Consider the following 14,897-nt stretch of genomic DNA (forward strand, 5'->3'; position numbering starts at 1 on the left):
TGGGACTAAAGGCATGTGCCACCACGCCCGGCTAAGGCTCATGTTTAAATTCTGTAACAGAGATTTCATTTCAAGATGGCGGTTCCTTCCCCACAGCCTCATGAAGTAGCAAAAGGATGTTGGAACAGGTTTGACTCACGGGAGGGAAGATGAGAAAGGAATATATGTATGTTCCTGAGGAGGTCATGCATGTCAGATCCCCTGTGCTGGAGTTCAGGCATGTGAGTTACCTGTTGTGAGTGCTGGGAAGAGAACTCAGGTCCTCTGTGAGAACACTTAACCCCTGAGTCATCTACTCCAGCCCAAGGAAATACAACTGTTTGTTTGCTTGTGAGTGGGTCTTTTGTAGCTCAAGGCCAGCCTGGGCCTTGAACTTCTTGTGCTATGTGGCCATGGTTGGCCTTGAACTTCAGAGCTTCCTCCTGCATTTACTCCCCAATGCCAGAGCTAAACCCAGACACTATCACACCCTTAACATGTTTATTTTTTGAGACCATCTCTATGCAGCCTCAGTTGGCCTTGAGCTGGAGCTCCTGCTCTTCCTCCCAAGTGTCCTTTCCATCCCCTTTGCAGTCAGTAAGGATAACACTGGACAGGTGGGCATGGTGGCGCACGCCTTTAGTCCCAGCACTTGGGAGGCAGAGGCAGGCAGATTTCAGAGTTCCAGGATAGCCAGGGCTACACAGAGAAACCCTGTCTCGAAAAACCAAAAAAAAAAAAAAAAAAAAAAAGGATAACATTGGACAACCAGGGATTGAACTCAGGGCCTCTACACATACCAGCCAACTACATTCCTGGACCTTGGTTAACTTATTTATTTATATATTTATTTTGGTTTTTTTCAAGACAGGGTTTCTCTGTATAGCCCTGACTGTCCTGGAACTCACTTTGTAGACCAGGCTGGCCTCGAACTCAGAAATCTGCATGCCCCTACCTCCCAAGTGCTGGGATTAAATGCATGCGCCACCACACCCGGCTTTGGTTAACGTTTTAATAAGGCATAAACATTTATTGCTAATAGAATAAGTCTCACCTCTTTCATGGTTATGCCTTTTCCATGATTATAAATGTCTGCATTTTCTATCAAGAGAACTTTCCAAGGAGGTGTATATGTGAACCTGGTTATGGGTGTCTAATGAAATGTTACACTGACCTGGGACCAGAGGGCCAGTTATACCCAGCAGGTCCTCTGATGTGCTGCGCCCAAGTGAACTTACAGTGTCATTTAATTTACCTTCCCTGGTAGAATTTTTCTCTTCTGTTTCTTACTGACGCACAACACAGTCAGTTTGGTGTGTTTTGGCATTAAAACTTAAGGTATTTAATACTCTGGTCAGTTCCCTGTATCTAGAACATCAGAAAGATGGATGGGGAGCATCGCTGAGAGCCAAGCTCTCTGGAACCCGGAATCCACTCTCATGCTTAGACAAGGACCTCCCTAAAGCTCATTTTGTGATTTCCAAGCAAACAAGAAATGAGAAGCAGGGTGGTCTTGAGGAAAAAATAATAATAATAGTGTGGTCATGAGGAAAACCTGTCAGGGTTTTGTTGGGGGGTGGGGTATTTTTATGCTGGAGACTGAATCCAGAGCATCATCACACATGCTAACGGTTCCAGAAAATTTTGTAAATTATGGTCAGGGGGCTGGAGAGATGGCTCAAGCAGTTAAAAGCACTTGGGCTCTTGCAGAGGACCAAGATTTGGTTCCTAGGACCCACATGGTTGCTCATGAGTCCTTTTACTTATGTTTCAGGGGATCCAACATCCTGTTAGGCTGTCCTGGCTCCTGTATCTGTGTAGTGTGCATACACACATTCAGACACATTTACATAGAATTACATATGTATCTCACATGTTAAGCATCTGATGTGAGATACACAAAACCCTGAGCCCAAAAGAATTTGCAAAATTAGGCATACTGGTTCATGTCTATCCCAGCACTCGGAAGTCTGAGGCAGGGGGATTAAAGTCCCAGGCCAGCCTCATCTAGTTAGTGAGATTCTATTTCATATAAGCATAAAAACAATGTGTCCTTTGGTTTTAAGAACACAGGGAGGTTTTTGGGGGGACTGGTAAAGCGGCTCTTGTGTGCACAGGACCTGGGCTCACAGCTGCCTGTCAGTTCCATCTGCAGGATATGGCAGATCCTCACATAGATACCCATGTATAAATGAAAATCCTTCAGACCACGGGGAGATAGACAACTTAGGGATGACTTTGGTTTTACCTTCTTTGTGCTGCTTTGGTATTTTGGTTGTTTTGTTTTTACTTTGAGACAGGGACTCACTATGAGGCCAAGTTGGCTTTGAACTCCTGCTTTTACCTCCCAAGGGCCAGGGTAGTTTGTGTTTTAAATTCAGAAGTAGTCAAGGTAAGCATTTGTATACAGTAGCAAACTTTTCTTATTGTCTGGAAAATACTTTCTTGAACACCAGTTTGCCAAGCGTTCCAGCGTTCTTAGCTGCTGAGATTTTATTTCCAACCTTTCTGGAGAGTTGTTTGTTTGCTGCACCTTTTTAATTTTATTTTACATTGAGACACATCTGGCCTGGCACTTGCTGTGTAGAGCAGGCTGGATCCTTGTGTGCACCGTCACAGCCACCTGTTACTGTGTCCAGTCTCTATACCTGGGCACTCGGTTGAAAAAAACTCAGTGTAGTGACATCTTACAAAGACAAACCCTATCAGCTGGTAGAGAGCAGAGCAGCTGTGGTCCTCAGGCTTCCGTAGCACTCACAGAGCCTCTGTTCTGGAAGTGGGTGGCTTTCTTTTCCTTTCTCCCTTTTGGTGATTTGAGTCAGGGCCTCATGTAGACCAGGCTGCCTTTGAACTTGGTATATAGTCTAGGAGGACTTTGAATTTCTAGTCTTCCAGCCTCTGCCTCCCAGGTGCTGAGATTGCAGGTGTGTGCTGCCTTACCCAGGTCAGGAATGCATTCCACCTCTCTGTGGGAAGGCCAGAAACGTCAGGTGATAGCCTGATTGTTAATGTAGCCTCAGGTGTCTTCCTGGGGAACAGATACAAATTCCTCTGGTCTGCCCCTGTGCCCATGAAGATGTGTTTTCATCTTTTCCCAGCGTGAAACCAACACCAGCCCTGGTGTCTGAACCTTGTGTGTCTCCTTGCTTCTCCCTAATCCTTTGTGCTGGGGACAGCTGTGTGTGCTGCTTTCTCTTGCTTCCTTGCTCAGTCGAATTCTGGGGATAGAATTTTCTGATCAGGACTGTTCATTTGGTGTCACCAAGCCTTTGTGCTCTGAGCTTTTTAGCCAGAGCTGGGAGTTGGTGACCATGGCCCCTCAATCGTGAGCCTTTTCTATCTGAGGCAGTGGTTCCCAGCCTTTCTAGTGCTGTTACCCTTTAATACAGTTCCTCATGCTGTGGTGCTTCCCAACCGTGAGATGATTTCCATTGCACTTCATAACCGTACTTCTGCTACAGTATGGATCGTAACAAAAAAAGGGGTGGAGATCCACTGGTTAAGAGCCAATGGTCTAAGGCAACAAAGTCTTCCAATCCCAGTGCCTGCCATTCCTACCCCAGCTCCTGGCCATAGCACCCTACAAAGATGGATACCAAGCCCAAGTTGTAAGTATTGTTCAAAAGTGTAGGATGCAGTATGGCTTACTAAACTTGCAGGCCCAAAAGTGCCAAAAAAGCTGTGTGTGTCTGCAGTCACTGATTGACAGCTCTTCATTTAGGGCTCAACATGAGTTTTGTTCATTTGTTTTTACTATTTTAATCTTTCCCCAGGCTTTATGGTGGGGAGGGGTAACTGACAAACTTGAATATATTTAAGGTCTACAACTGGGTACCTTCATACACACATACATGAAATGAAGGGCCATTTGGGGCTGGGGAGATGGCTCAGAGGGTAAAAAACCATGCTATACATCTGAGGGAGAGTTCAGATGCCGTGAACACATGCCAAGCCAGGCATGGCCCATCCTCCTAAGGTTGGAAGGGAGGTGACACAGGAGTATCCTGGATGCTTGCAGACCAACTAGCCTGTACTGTGCAGTTGTGATAAGACCCCTGTCTCAATGGCTATGCCATATGCTTTACAGAATTCTGGCCTATAGCATCCTATGCCAAATCCCTTATCAGACGGTGCTGGTGGTAGAAACCCCGGTGACTGGTGGGTGAAGTGGGCACTGGTTATGCATGATTGTTGTGTATGTGCGTCAGCTCTTACTTCTGAATTTGGCTTTTTTGCAGGTCCCTAGCTGTTGGTAGTAAGTCCGGGTATAAGTTTTTCTCCCTTTCTTCTGTGGATAAGCTGGAACAGATCTATGAATGCAGTAAGTGCTTGCTTTATTTCCATTGTTAAACTAAGTAGACCTATCCTGTTGATACAGAATTGAAATGCAGTCTTCTCCGCCCAAGTCCACACAGTCCTGGGCCAGTGCTGTTCCACCCCAGCCACCCCAGGAACTGTAGCCAGGACTGACCATCTGGGTCATCTTCTAGATCTCTGGATACTGTGTATAACAAGTGTACATTTAGGGTTATGTGTTTGGGCTTTCAGGGCCTGGCATCGCACCATATATAATCTATCATTTCTCACCCCACCAATACCATTTAGACTGCATTACTGTCATAAAGGGGTCCTAGAAAACAGAACTGTTCCAGCCCCATGGAAATGCTTTCCTTTGGTCATTTTTTGATGGTGGTCTGTCTTTGGAACAGCAGAAGGGTCACATTATGGGCCTTCTGAAAAAGAAGTAGTGGCTCTCCGTAAGACTGTGGTCAGGCCTGGAACTTAATGACCATAAAACACATCATTTGGGGCTAGAGAGGTTCAGAGTACTTGTGGGCTCTTTCAGATGACCTGGATTTAGTTCCCAGAACCTGAATGGTAGCTCTCAACCATCTGTAACTCCAATACAGGAGATCTGATGCCCACTTCTGACATGTGTAGACACCAGGCACCCACATTGTAAACACTCATACAAGTGCAAGTGAAACACTCATACACATAAATGAAATAAATTAGAATAATTTTTAGAGTGCTGTGGGGGTGTAGAGGCCAGAGGCGACAAGCAGTCTTTCTCAAATACTCTGCACACTTTTGCGTTGTTGTTGTTGTTGTTGTTGTTTTCAGACAGGGTTTCTCACTGAACCTAGAGCTCGCCCACAGAGCTAGACTGGATGGTCAGTGAGCTCCAAGGTTCTGCCTGTCTGCCTCCTCACGCTGGAGTTAGACACGAGCTAAGGCACCCAGCTTTTTACATGGGTCTGGGGAGCTGAACTGAGCCTCTTGCTTGCCTGGCAACTCCTTTACCTACTGTGATGTCCCTAATCCCTAGACATTATTAAATGACAGTTTTTCTTACTACATTTTATTTATTTGGTGTGTAACCTCAAATATGCACATGCGCCACCACACAAGCATGAAGGTTAGAGGACAACTTAAAGGAGTCTGATTTTTCTTTCCTCTATTTGGGTCCCAGGTCAAACTCGGCTCTGGTAGCAGGCAGTTTTACCCAGTGAGCCATCTTGCCTGCTTTAATACTTTTAAAAAGATGGAGAGGGCCAGGCAGTGGTGGCACACACCTTTAATCCCAGCACTTGGGAGACAGAGGCAGGTGGATTTCTGAGTGAGGCCAGCCTGATCTACAGAGTGAGTTCCAGGACAGTTACCAGTACACAAAGAAACCCTGTCTTGAAAAACAAATAAACAAACAAAAAGGTTGGAGAGGCCCTCACTGGACATATGGCTCAATGAATAAAAATACTGCTCTTTGCAGAGGGCTGTGGGACAAAAACTGGGTCCCACATCCGCTCAAGGCTAGGGCTGCTGAGCAAGGCTGGACATGGGGAGTTTGACTGCATGGACCCCAGGCGGGCATTGGACTGTGAGAAGCTGTGGAATCCCGCTCTGGGGGTGAGGAAGGCACACAGTCTGTGGTCTCATGGACCTGCCAGAGTTGGGCACCGTAGACGAGCTGGTTTTGGGGTTCCTGTGCTGCACTCTCTGACATTCCAGACTCCGCTGTATGTTGTGGAAGAGCTGAGAATGGGTGGGGACCCTTGGGCGTACTCTGGGGCTAAGGGAAAAGGGTAAGAGGAGAGAGCTCTGTCAGGTTACCACGGGGAGGAGACAGTGGCTAGCTCAGCAGGCTGCTTGCTTTGGCTGGCGGCTATGGCTGGAGTACAGGGAGGCCTCTGGCTGGAGGTTAGGGGAAGACCTTTGCTCCAGCATGGTGGGTCCTGATGAGAAGAGGCAGTCCATGGTTTTAAGGCCTTTATTGTAAAAAGGCGGGGGGGGGGGGAGAAAGAAGAGAAGCAGAGAGGCTGGCCATGGCCACATGGGGAGAGGGTAGAAGGAAAGGTGGAGAGGGAGAACAAGGGAGCAAGAGTAAGAGAATAAGAGGTAAAAGAGTGAGGAGGGGGCAAGCAGCTCCTTTTATAGGCTGGGGCTACCTGGCTGTTTACCACGACCCCGATAAAACTTCTCACCTAGTGCAGTGGTTCTCAGCCTTCCTAATGCTGTAGCCCTTTAATACAGTTACTCATGTTTGGTGACCCCCAACCATAACAATTAATTTGTTGCTACTTTGTAACCACAATTTTGCTACCCTTATGAATGATAATGTAAATATCTGTCTCTTATGATCTTAGATGACCCTGTGAAAGGTTTTTATGATACCCCTCCCCCAAGGGGGACGAGACCCACAGGTTAAGAGCAGCCAGTATAGAAAGATCTTTAAGTTAAAGTTAGGCACAGTGACCCATCTGTAATCCCTGTACTTGGGAGGACTGTGCTCCTGTAAGCCTGGATACAGAGTGAGACCCTGACTGAAAAACAATCAAAACTATATTAACCAATACATAAATAAAAATCCCTTCAGGTTGACAACCCTCCCTCCCTCCGTTCTCCCACCCATCTTTGGTCTGCCTCCGCTTCCCGAGTGCCGGGCACAGCAGGTTTAGAAGTTGTGTTATCAGGCTGTGCCTCTGCTCACCACTGAGCTTCCTCAGTTAGGTCAGTTAGGAGGCCCAAAGGCACAGCTGAGCTCAGTCAGGCTCCAGCACTTGATGCCATAGGTAAGAGGGTGGGAGCAGTGATCACTGCTGGAGACAGGAAGGTTAGGTGTGGGCACAGGTTGTCTTTTCTGGTTATTTTGCCTGCAAACCTATATGGACAGGGTCCCCTGGAACTGAAGTCATAGCTGGTTCTGAGCTGTCATGTGAGTACTGGGGATGGAACCCAGGTACTCTGAAGTGTGTGAGCTCTGGGGCTGCAGACCTGAGCCCTCTCCCCTGGGAGACATGCTTTACTAGCTGAGCCGTCCCTTAGTGTGTGACTGGCTTTCCCGTCAGCACAGCTCCCTGAAGTGACCCAGGTGTGACGATAGTCTGCTCCTTTTGTTGATGAGCAGTAGTCACAGCTTAACTGTTACCCCATGGGAAGATGAGCAGAGTCTAGCTCTGGACTAGTGTTTAAAAGTAAGGCCACAGTGAACACCCATGAGTGGGTTTTTTGTGTGAATGTGAATTTTCATTTCTTGAAGGTAAGTGCCCAAGAGTACACTTGTGTGGTAACTACATGTATAGGGTTGNTTTTTTTGTTTTGTTTTGTTTTTAATTTTTGGAAGCAGGTGGGGCAGAATGATCAGGGGGGGTTCAGGTTCATGCTTAGCTAAAGAGAGTTTTAAGTCCCAGCTAGGTTACTTCTGCAGCAACAAAACAGACAAGAGACAGCCTATCTGTGGACACACTTCCTGGGTGGCTGTGCCTCATTTACCAGTGATAAAAGGCGGTGTGAATATTGATGGTGCTATGCACCTTTCCTCTCAGGTATGTGCGATCCTGTCTCATACTTAATTTGGGTTTCCTTGGTGTTGTTGACTAGAGTCTACGTAACTCTGGCTAGAACTCTTTGTGTAGACTGAGCTGGTCTCAAACTCAGAGATCTGCCTTTTAGTGCCCAGATAGTTAGTGCCCTGTTAGTGTCCACTAAATCTGGCTTTGCTTGTGATTTCTGAGATATGCTAGTCTCATTCCTATTTTCCAAGGGCTGAGGTTTCAGTTTAGTGTCAAGCACTTTTTGGCGTCTAGCCCCCAACCCTCTGGTTTTTGCCCACTCTTCTTTGGGTTAAGATTAGTCTCAGCCTAGGGTGTCCTTGAACTTACTTTGTAGTCAAAGATGGCCCTAACTTGCGTAAATTGAAGTGGTGTTAAGTCTTGCAGACTATTCTGATTGTTGAAGAAGAGTGGCAGGTGCCTCCTGACAGCTGCCCAGAAGAAACCCAAGCGTGCAGCTGGGGACTCTGGAAACAGACAGATAACTAGTACCCAGTTAGGAGGACACTGAGGCTTTCATCTTAGAATTCCAGAGTCCTGGAAACCAGGAGGGTATTGCAAGAAATATTAGAAAAGAACCCGGCATTTTCCTACCCTAGTGCCAGCAACTCTCAGCCTCCCGCTGCCTGGCCAGTCACTCACTGGCGAGCAATGGCCAATCTGTTTTTATCTTGTGGAGACTCTGACCCAGAACTCCACAATCTCTCTACCCAGCTCTCTAGGTTCCCACTGGCGGGTCGTTACCATGCCAACCCCATGCTTCAAATCCCCCATGGCCTTTGTGGTGCACATCTGGCACAACCCATGCTTTCTTTACTGAACCCAGACAAGCCACTGCGTGAAGGAAAGCGCAACACAAACTTAGTTGAGAAACAGTGGTAACTCAGTCTCTGGGCAACGAAAACCTAATCTTGTAGCCTTGTTTAAATCTGATTCCTCTGCTGGCAAATCCTTGCGGATCCACCACGATACTGGGAAACTCTAGCAGCTACATTTTACCGCTCTGCTGTCCTTTTCCAAAAAGGCCTAACTCCTTCTCTTCCTCCACCTCCTCACCCAGTGGTTGGCTCCTTTATTAGGGGATTGGTTCACAAGAACAGCACCAAGCCCATCCACAACACTACCCTCTTTCTGATCTAATAAAAAACAAAACCTTTCTCTCAATCTAGAGCACAGCTATTACCATTTTGTAATTTGTAAGGTATAGATAGACCTAACACCCAGTCCATCAGGTTTGTCAATAAGATAGAACATTGTCATCTATCCTAAATTAAAAGACTTATTCTACATCTGACTTACGCCTTGGCTTTAGATTGTAAGCCATCTGAAAGACATCCTATCAAATCTATATCATATTTCTCAGTGCTAAACAGCTTTGGTTGGCTATGAGACTACCAGTCTTCAACCTCGTCAGAAATCCAAGAACTTGAAATATTACTTGAAAATATGAGAAGCACAAAATATAGCTTCCAAAACTTACCCAATTTATAGAGAGCACTGATCACCTGGACAGTCCCTTATACTTGCCGGAGCATTCGTCTTCAGCCTCTGGCCCACGATCATCTGACAGACTTAAGAGATACAGGAATATTAAGGACTAGCCTACTCTGTCCCGGCAGAACTGAGCTGTCCTAACCAGTAAATTGGGTCCTTTCAAGAACAGTATGGGTCTGCAGGAGAGATAGGCAATTTTCTGCCAAGTGGTGACCTAGCCACAAATGTACAGCCTTACCTGGAGGTAATAAACTCAGTTGCTTCTCTGAATCCATGGATGGGAAGCTGTTAGGAACAGATTTGTCTCAACAGCAAGTGAATAAATAACATTAACTGTCACATTCTGCATTTCTGATGGTTTTGGAAACCAGCTATATAAAGTAATCTGGACTGCTCTCCATTAACTACAACCAGCTATTTCTATTTTTGAAAAACCCTAACAATAAACTCAGAGCCATGAATTTGCTATTTGGCGCTTAACTCACAGGCTTAATCATCTCAGATCATTTATAATAACAGTTACAGAAAGACTGGGTATAATACCTGTACTTTTAAATTTTTCGTATCAATAGAAAAAATTTATACCAATGAAAACCTTGGTTTTGCATCAAAATAAATTCTGTACCAAAGTGAGGAACTATGACTTCAACTTAGTAACAATTAAAAAGATTTCTACAAAATGAGATGATGGCTATGCAGTCAATTCTAGCTATTCCTCCCTGTTCCAATTACAACCATTCCTACATTCCCTAGAAAGACAACCTATAATAACCACCTCCAGCCCCAAAGCCCAGGGAACTGGGGCGACGACTCTTCATAACTTCTTCAAGCTGAATATGGGCAGTGAGATATTTTTAGGGGTGGGGAGGGTAGGGAAAATAGAGTTGGTTGGCCTTAAGAAGGCCACACTAACGATTGATTTAGTCTCTGATGTCAGTGTCTTGACTGGATCCAACTGAAAGTCCAAGACATCTTGAGTTCAAGTAGAAACTCATCAAGGCTGTATATTCTGTAGTATACAAATCTCAAAACAATTTTTTAGCACCATCAAGATAACCTCTTTGTTTGATTCTGTTCTTCAGGGGGTCTCCCTCTATCAAATCTGATCCACAGAACTCTGGAAGGTGTAAATACCTTAATCACCTTTTCCAGAAACTCAAAGACAAAACCTTTTTCCCAAATCAGCAGATCCTTGAACCAGTAATCAGAAAACCCTTTAGACCTCTCTCCCAGAGGAATAATATAACCACAAAACTCAAAATCACACCCATTTTGAAAATCAAAACAATCTAAAACAAATGAAGTAAACTAAGATACTGTATGTGCCCATACTAGGCCTTTCCTATCCTGCCAAGCGGGAAAAGATCACTCAAGATTCCTGTGGAGCCCATTTTAGCAGAATATGAGCTTCCTGTGGCTAGTTAATCTATACCATCTTTCCGTTTAGCTCTCTGCCCAGAGCCACAGACATATTATATTAATACCTGTATGATCTCTGTCTGTTGAACTCTACCTGGAGCCACAGACATAGATAATACTACCTGTTCAAAGTAGGCAATGATTATCCCTGCACTTTCTACTCTGGAGTCACTGACTAATATTCCCTATCCTAGTTCAAATTAAAACAATCCAAAACAAAGTAAACTAAAATACTGTATGTGCCTATTTTTGGGCCTCTTCTATTTTGCTGTGCAGGATAATAACCCAGAATTCCCATGGAGCCCATGTTAGAAGTTTAGTATCCTGTGAGACATATTAGAGCAATATACCTTTATACGATCTTAACACAATTGATTCACACTTCTCTCTGTACCTGCTATAAGCAGGTAGCTAGTCAAAGCAGGATTTAAACCTAGAACGCATGTGGAGCCCACTTTAGACAGAATGTGAGTATCCTGTTAAGACGTGTTAGAGCAGTGTATCCTTACACCATCTTTCTGTTAGGCTCTCTGCCTAGAGCAGCCATCTTGTTATACCATCTATCTGTTCAGGTCTCTGCCTGGAGCCACAGACATTTATTTTATTAATACCTGTTCACTGCCCTCTCTACTTGAAGTCAGTGACTAATTTTCCCTATCCTAGTTCCAAACTGCAGGCGAAGTTCCCCATGTGATTCAGACAAAATCTGTATATCTATCCTAAAAGCAAATAATCCCAATGAATAAAACTCTCAATGAATAATAACTCTCAAGCTAATAATCTTACATTTCTAGTGGATTCTTGCCCAACACGTTGGTTCACCACCTGTTGCGGAAAGTGGTAAAAAAAGATTGAACCTTATATTTATATTTGAGAGAAAGGTTTTGTTTTTTACTAGAACAGAAAGGGAAAAGTGTTGTGGGTGGGCCTGGTGCTGTTCTTGTGAACCAATCCCCTAATGAATAAAGGAGCCAACCACTGGGCGAGTAGGCGGGACTTGTGGGTTGTAGGGGGGATGAGAGGGAGCAGGAGAGAGTAGGAACGGACAGCAGAGGGTAAGATGTAGCTGCTAGAGTTTCCCGGTATGGGCTTACAAGATTAGGCTTTAGTTGTTGTGCTCGGAGGTTGAGTTACCATCGTTTCTCAACTAAGTTTGTGTTGCGTTTTCCTTCATGCGGCAGCTTGTCTGGGTTCAAGAGAGAAAGGTATGGCGACAAAGCGTGGGTTTTCTAGATGTGAACCACAAACGCCATGGGGGATTTGAAGCACAGGGAGGGCATGGTAGTGACCTGCCAGTGGGGAACCTAGTGATCTGGGTGGAGACATCTATATTAGTCAGGATTCTCTAGAGTCATAGAATATAGTAGTATATATGTAGACTCTCTATAGTAAAGAAATTTGTTGATGACTTACAGTCTGCCGTCCAACTCCCAACAATGGTCAGCAGCAGCTGTGAATGGAAGTCCAAGGATCTAGCAGTTGCTCAGTTCCACATGGCAAGCAGTTGAAGGAGAGCCTTCCTTCTTCCAATGTCCTCATGTAGGTCTCCAGCAGAAGTGTAACCCAGATTAGAGGTGTGTGCCTCCACACCTTTACTCCCAGATGACCTTGAACCTGGAGATCTCCCTGTCTTAATCTTCAGGAATTCTTAGCCACTATTCCTCAAGATCTCCATACCAAGATCCAAGCCAGAAACTTCTATCTCCCAGCCTCCAGATTAGGATCACTAGTGAGTTCATTCCAGATATAGTCAAGTTGACAACCAGGAATAGCCACTACAATTCACCCCTTGTCAACTTGACATAAATAATATGTCCACATGAAACAACAAAGTTGTGAATATGCCTAACATGATATAACTATTCCTCGTACAATCGCAAACACATTTGTAAATTTGTAAATTTTAAGTTGAGACACTGAAAGTATGTTCTCAAGGCAATATCCCTTGAGAACATACTTTCAGTGTCTCAACTTAAAAATACCAATTGATGCTAAAGAAATTGGAAGAAAGATAAATCTGTTCATTAGCAAAATAAGACAGAAGCATTCATATTACTTTATAATCTTCATTTCTACAACTGGTTACGTGGCCTTAATTGGTATTTTTAACTACCTTCCTCTACTACCCATTCTGTATTTCTTTCACCCTCAGCCAGCACCTCAGCAGGTCTTGGCTCTTTTCCTGGAGGATTGACCCATACCTTCATTCCTGATGGGTCTGCATCCTTTGTCATCCTGCTTGGATTAGGCTGTTGTAGTCCCCCCCCCCCCCCCCCCCCCCCCCCCCCCCCCGGGGAGCTCCAGCCAGAGAGTCTCCAGGAGATAAAACAGGTCGGCCATTGCCTGCCAGTGCTTGGTTGGCCAGGCAGGCCTCCAGAGCAGAGGCACAAGCTTGGAAACATGCCCCCTCTATCTTTTTTAATATTTGCCATAACAGGAGGGTAGAAGGCCCCTTCCTGATGGAGGTCAAGTGCTGCAGGTGCTCTTGACTGCACGGTAAACCTTGGTTGTTACTGCCTCAGAGACGATTACCCACTGGGAGAGAGTGGTCACCTACAGAGATGCGCACCCTGGTCTTGACCCCTGTGTCCTGCTTCCTCCTAGACATTAGTCTTGTATATTCTCACAGTCACCATATTCCTGGCCCCTCAGTGTCCTCTAGCCTCACTGAGATGGGACTGGACAGACATAACCCAGTGATGTCAGGTGAGGGCCAGCATTCCTGACATCTGAAGCAGAACTCCTCCTACAGAAGGGTGGCTCAACTCAGGAAAAGGCTCCCTTGGCTTTTACCACCAGTGGCTAAAGTGTGATCACGTGTCTAGTGAGTGGAGCACCTCACCCGTGCTGTTCGGGTCTGATGTCACTGTCAGTAGCTGTGTGGGGATCATGGTTCTCCCTATGTTGGGAGGCTTGCTGTGTAGAGTGCAAAGGAATGCCAGAGCCCGGTCCTCATTTGCCTCTGAACTTTCTGACTGGCGCTGGTGGGAACAGAGTATGATGTCTCCATAGCATCTTGTAAGTGTGGGAAAGTAGCCTGGTAACTTCTGTGTCCCCTTGGTGAGCTTTGTGTTTTCTTTACCTCCCCTCCCCTCCCCTCCCTTTCTTACTTTTTGATTTTTTTTGTAACAGGGTTTCTGGTGTAGCTCTGGCTATTCTGCAACTCACCCATAGTTGACCAGGCTGGCCTAAAACTCTGAGATCTGTCTACCTCTGCCTCCCGAGTGCTGGGATTAAAGACGTGTACTAATATGCCTGCCACTTTAAATTTGTATTGACTTATATTTAGAGACAGGGTCTTGCAGTGTAATCCTAACTGCCCTGGAACTAATAAGGATCTGCCTGCTTCTGCTTCCCTGGTGCTAGGATCAAGGCATGTACCTCCCAGTGTGAATTTGGATTCTTAAAAATAGATGCTGAAGCAGACAAAGAACATTACAGTTAATACTTATAAATTTGTGGGTTTTGATTTGTGCGTGCATACACATGTTCGAGCATGGGTGGGAGGTCTTGGAACCTGTTCCGTCCTTCCACCTTTTTGTGGTTTGTGAAGCTTGAACTAGTCTCTGGACTAGTAGAGCCATTCCCTGCTGAGCTCTCTAGGCGGTTCCAAGTTAATCCTCCACCCAGAAACTATGGGTAAATCTGCCCCTACAGTGCTGACCACCTCTCCTCACATAGGGCCGGTGTCCTGGAAAACCAGTTCATCGATGAGTGAATGTCAAGGTGGTCTATCACTCTCTGCAAGAAGAGTGCAGAATCTGACTTGGTGACTCCTAGCAGACCATCATGAAATCAAGTCTTTGCTATCAGCCCTTGTTGTTTTATCAGAAGAATGAGCCAGGGCAGGTCCTGGGGAGCAGGAGCAACCACTAATAGTTCTGTAAAGCAAACAACACATAGAAGCTTTGCCCAGCAGCAGTTAGGTCTTTCCTAACAGTGCTGCTGCGATTCAGACTTGTTACCTCCATGTGTAAGACAGGTCTTACTGCATAGCCCAGGCTGGCCTACAGTTCATGAGCTGCCAGTTTTAGATTCCTGAATGCTAGGATTACTAGTATATGCTAACATATCCTCCATTTCAAACTCGGTCTTTCTGAGGCCCCCCCACACTTGGACACAGTGCCCTAATGTAGCCCAGGTGGCCTCAAGCTTAGTGTTGTCGGGTGGCCTTGA

At 45.6% G+C, this 14,897-nt stretch overlaps 1 protein-coding gene across 1 annotated transcript in view; it reads left to right on the top strand.

The window, feature by feature from the left end:
* The window catches only part of Wipi2 (WD repeat domain, phosphoinositide interacting 2), a 39,337-nt gene that overhangs the window by 4,377 nt on the left and 20,063 nt on the right, over window positions 1-14,897 (top strand). The window contains exon 2 of the mRNA XM_021162403.2: window positions 4,218-4,300. Within this exon, the coding sequence (XP_021018062.1) occupies window positions 4,218-4,300 (83 nt within the window). The remainder of the gene's footprint in view (window positions 1-4,217; window positions 4,301-14,897) is intronic.

The sequence above is a fragment of the Mus caroli genome, chromosome 5, assembly GCF_900094665.2.
Source record: "Mus caroli chromosome 5, CAROLI_EIJ_v1.1, whole genome shotgun sequence".
NCBI lineage: Eukaryota > Metazoa > Chordata > Mammalia > Rodentia > Muridae > Mus > Mus caroli.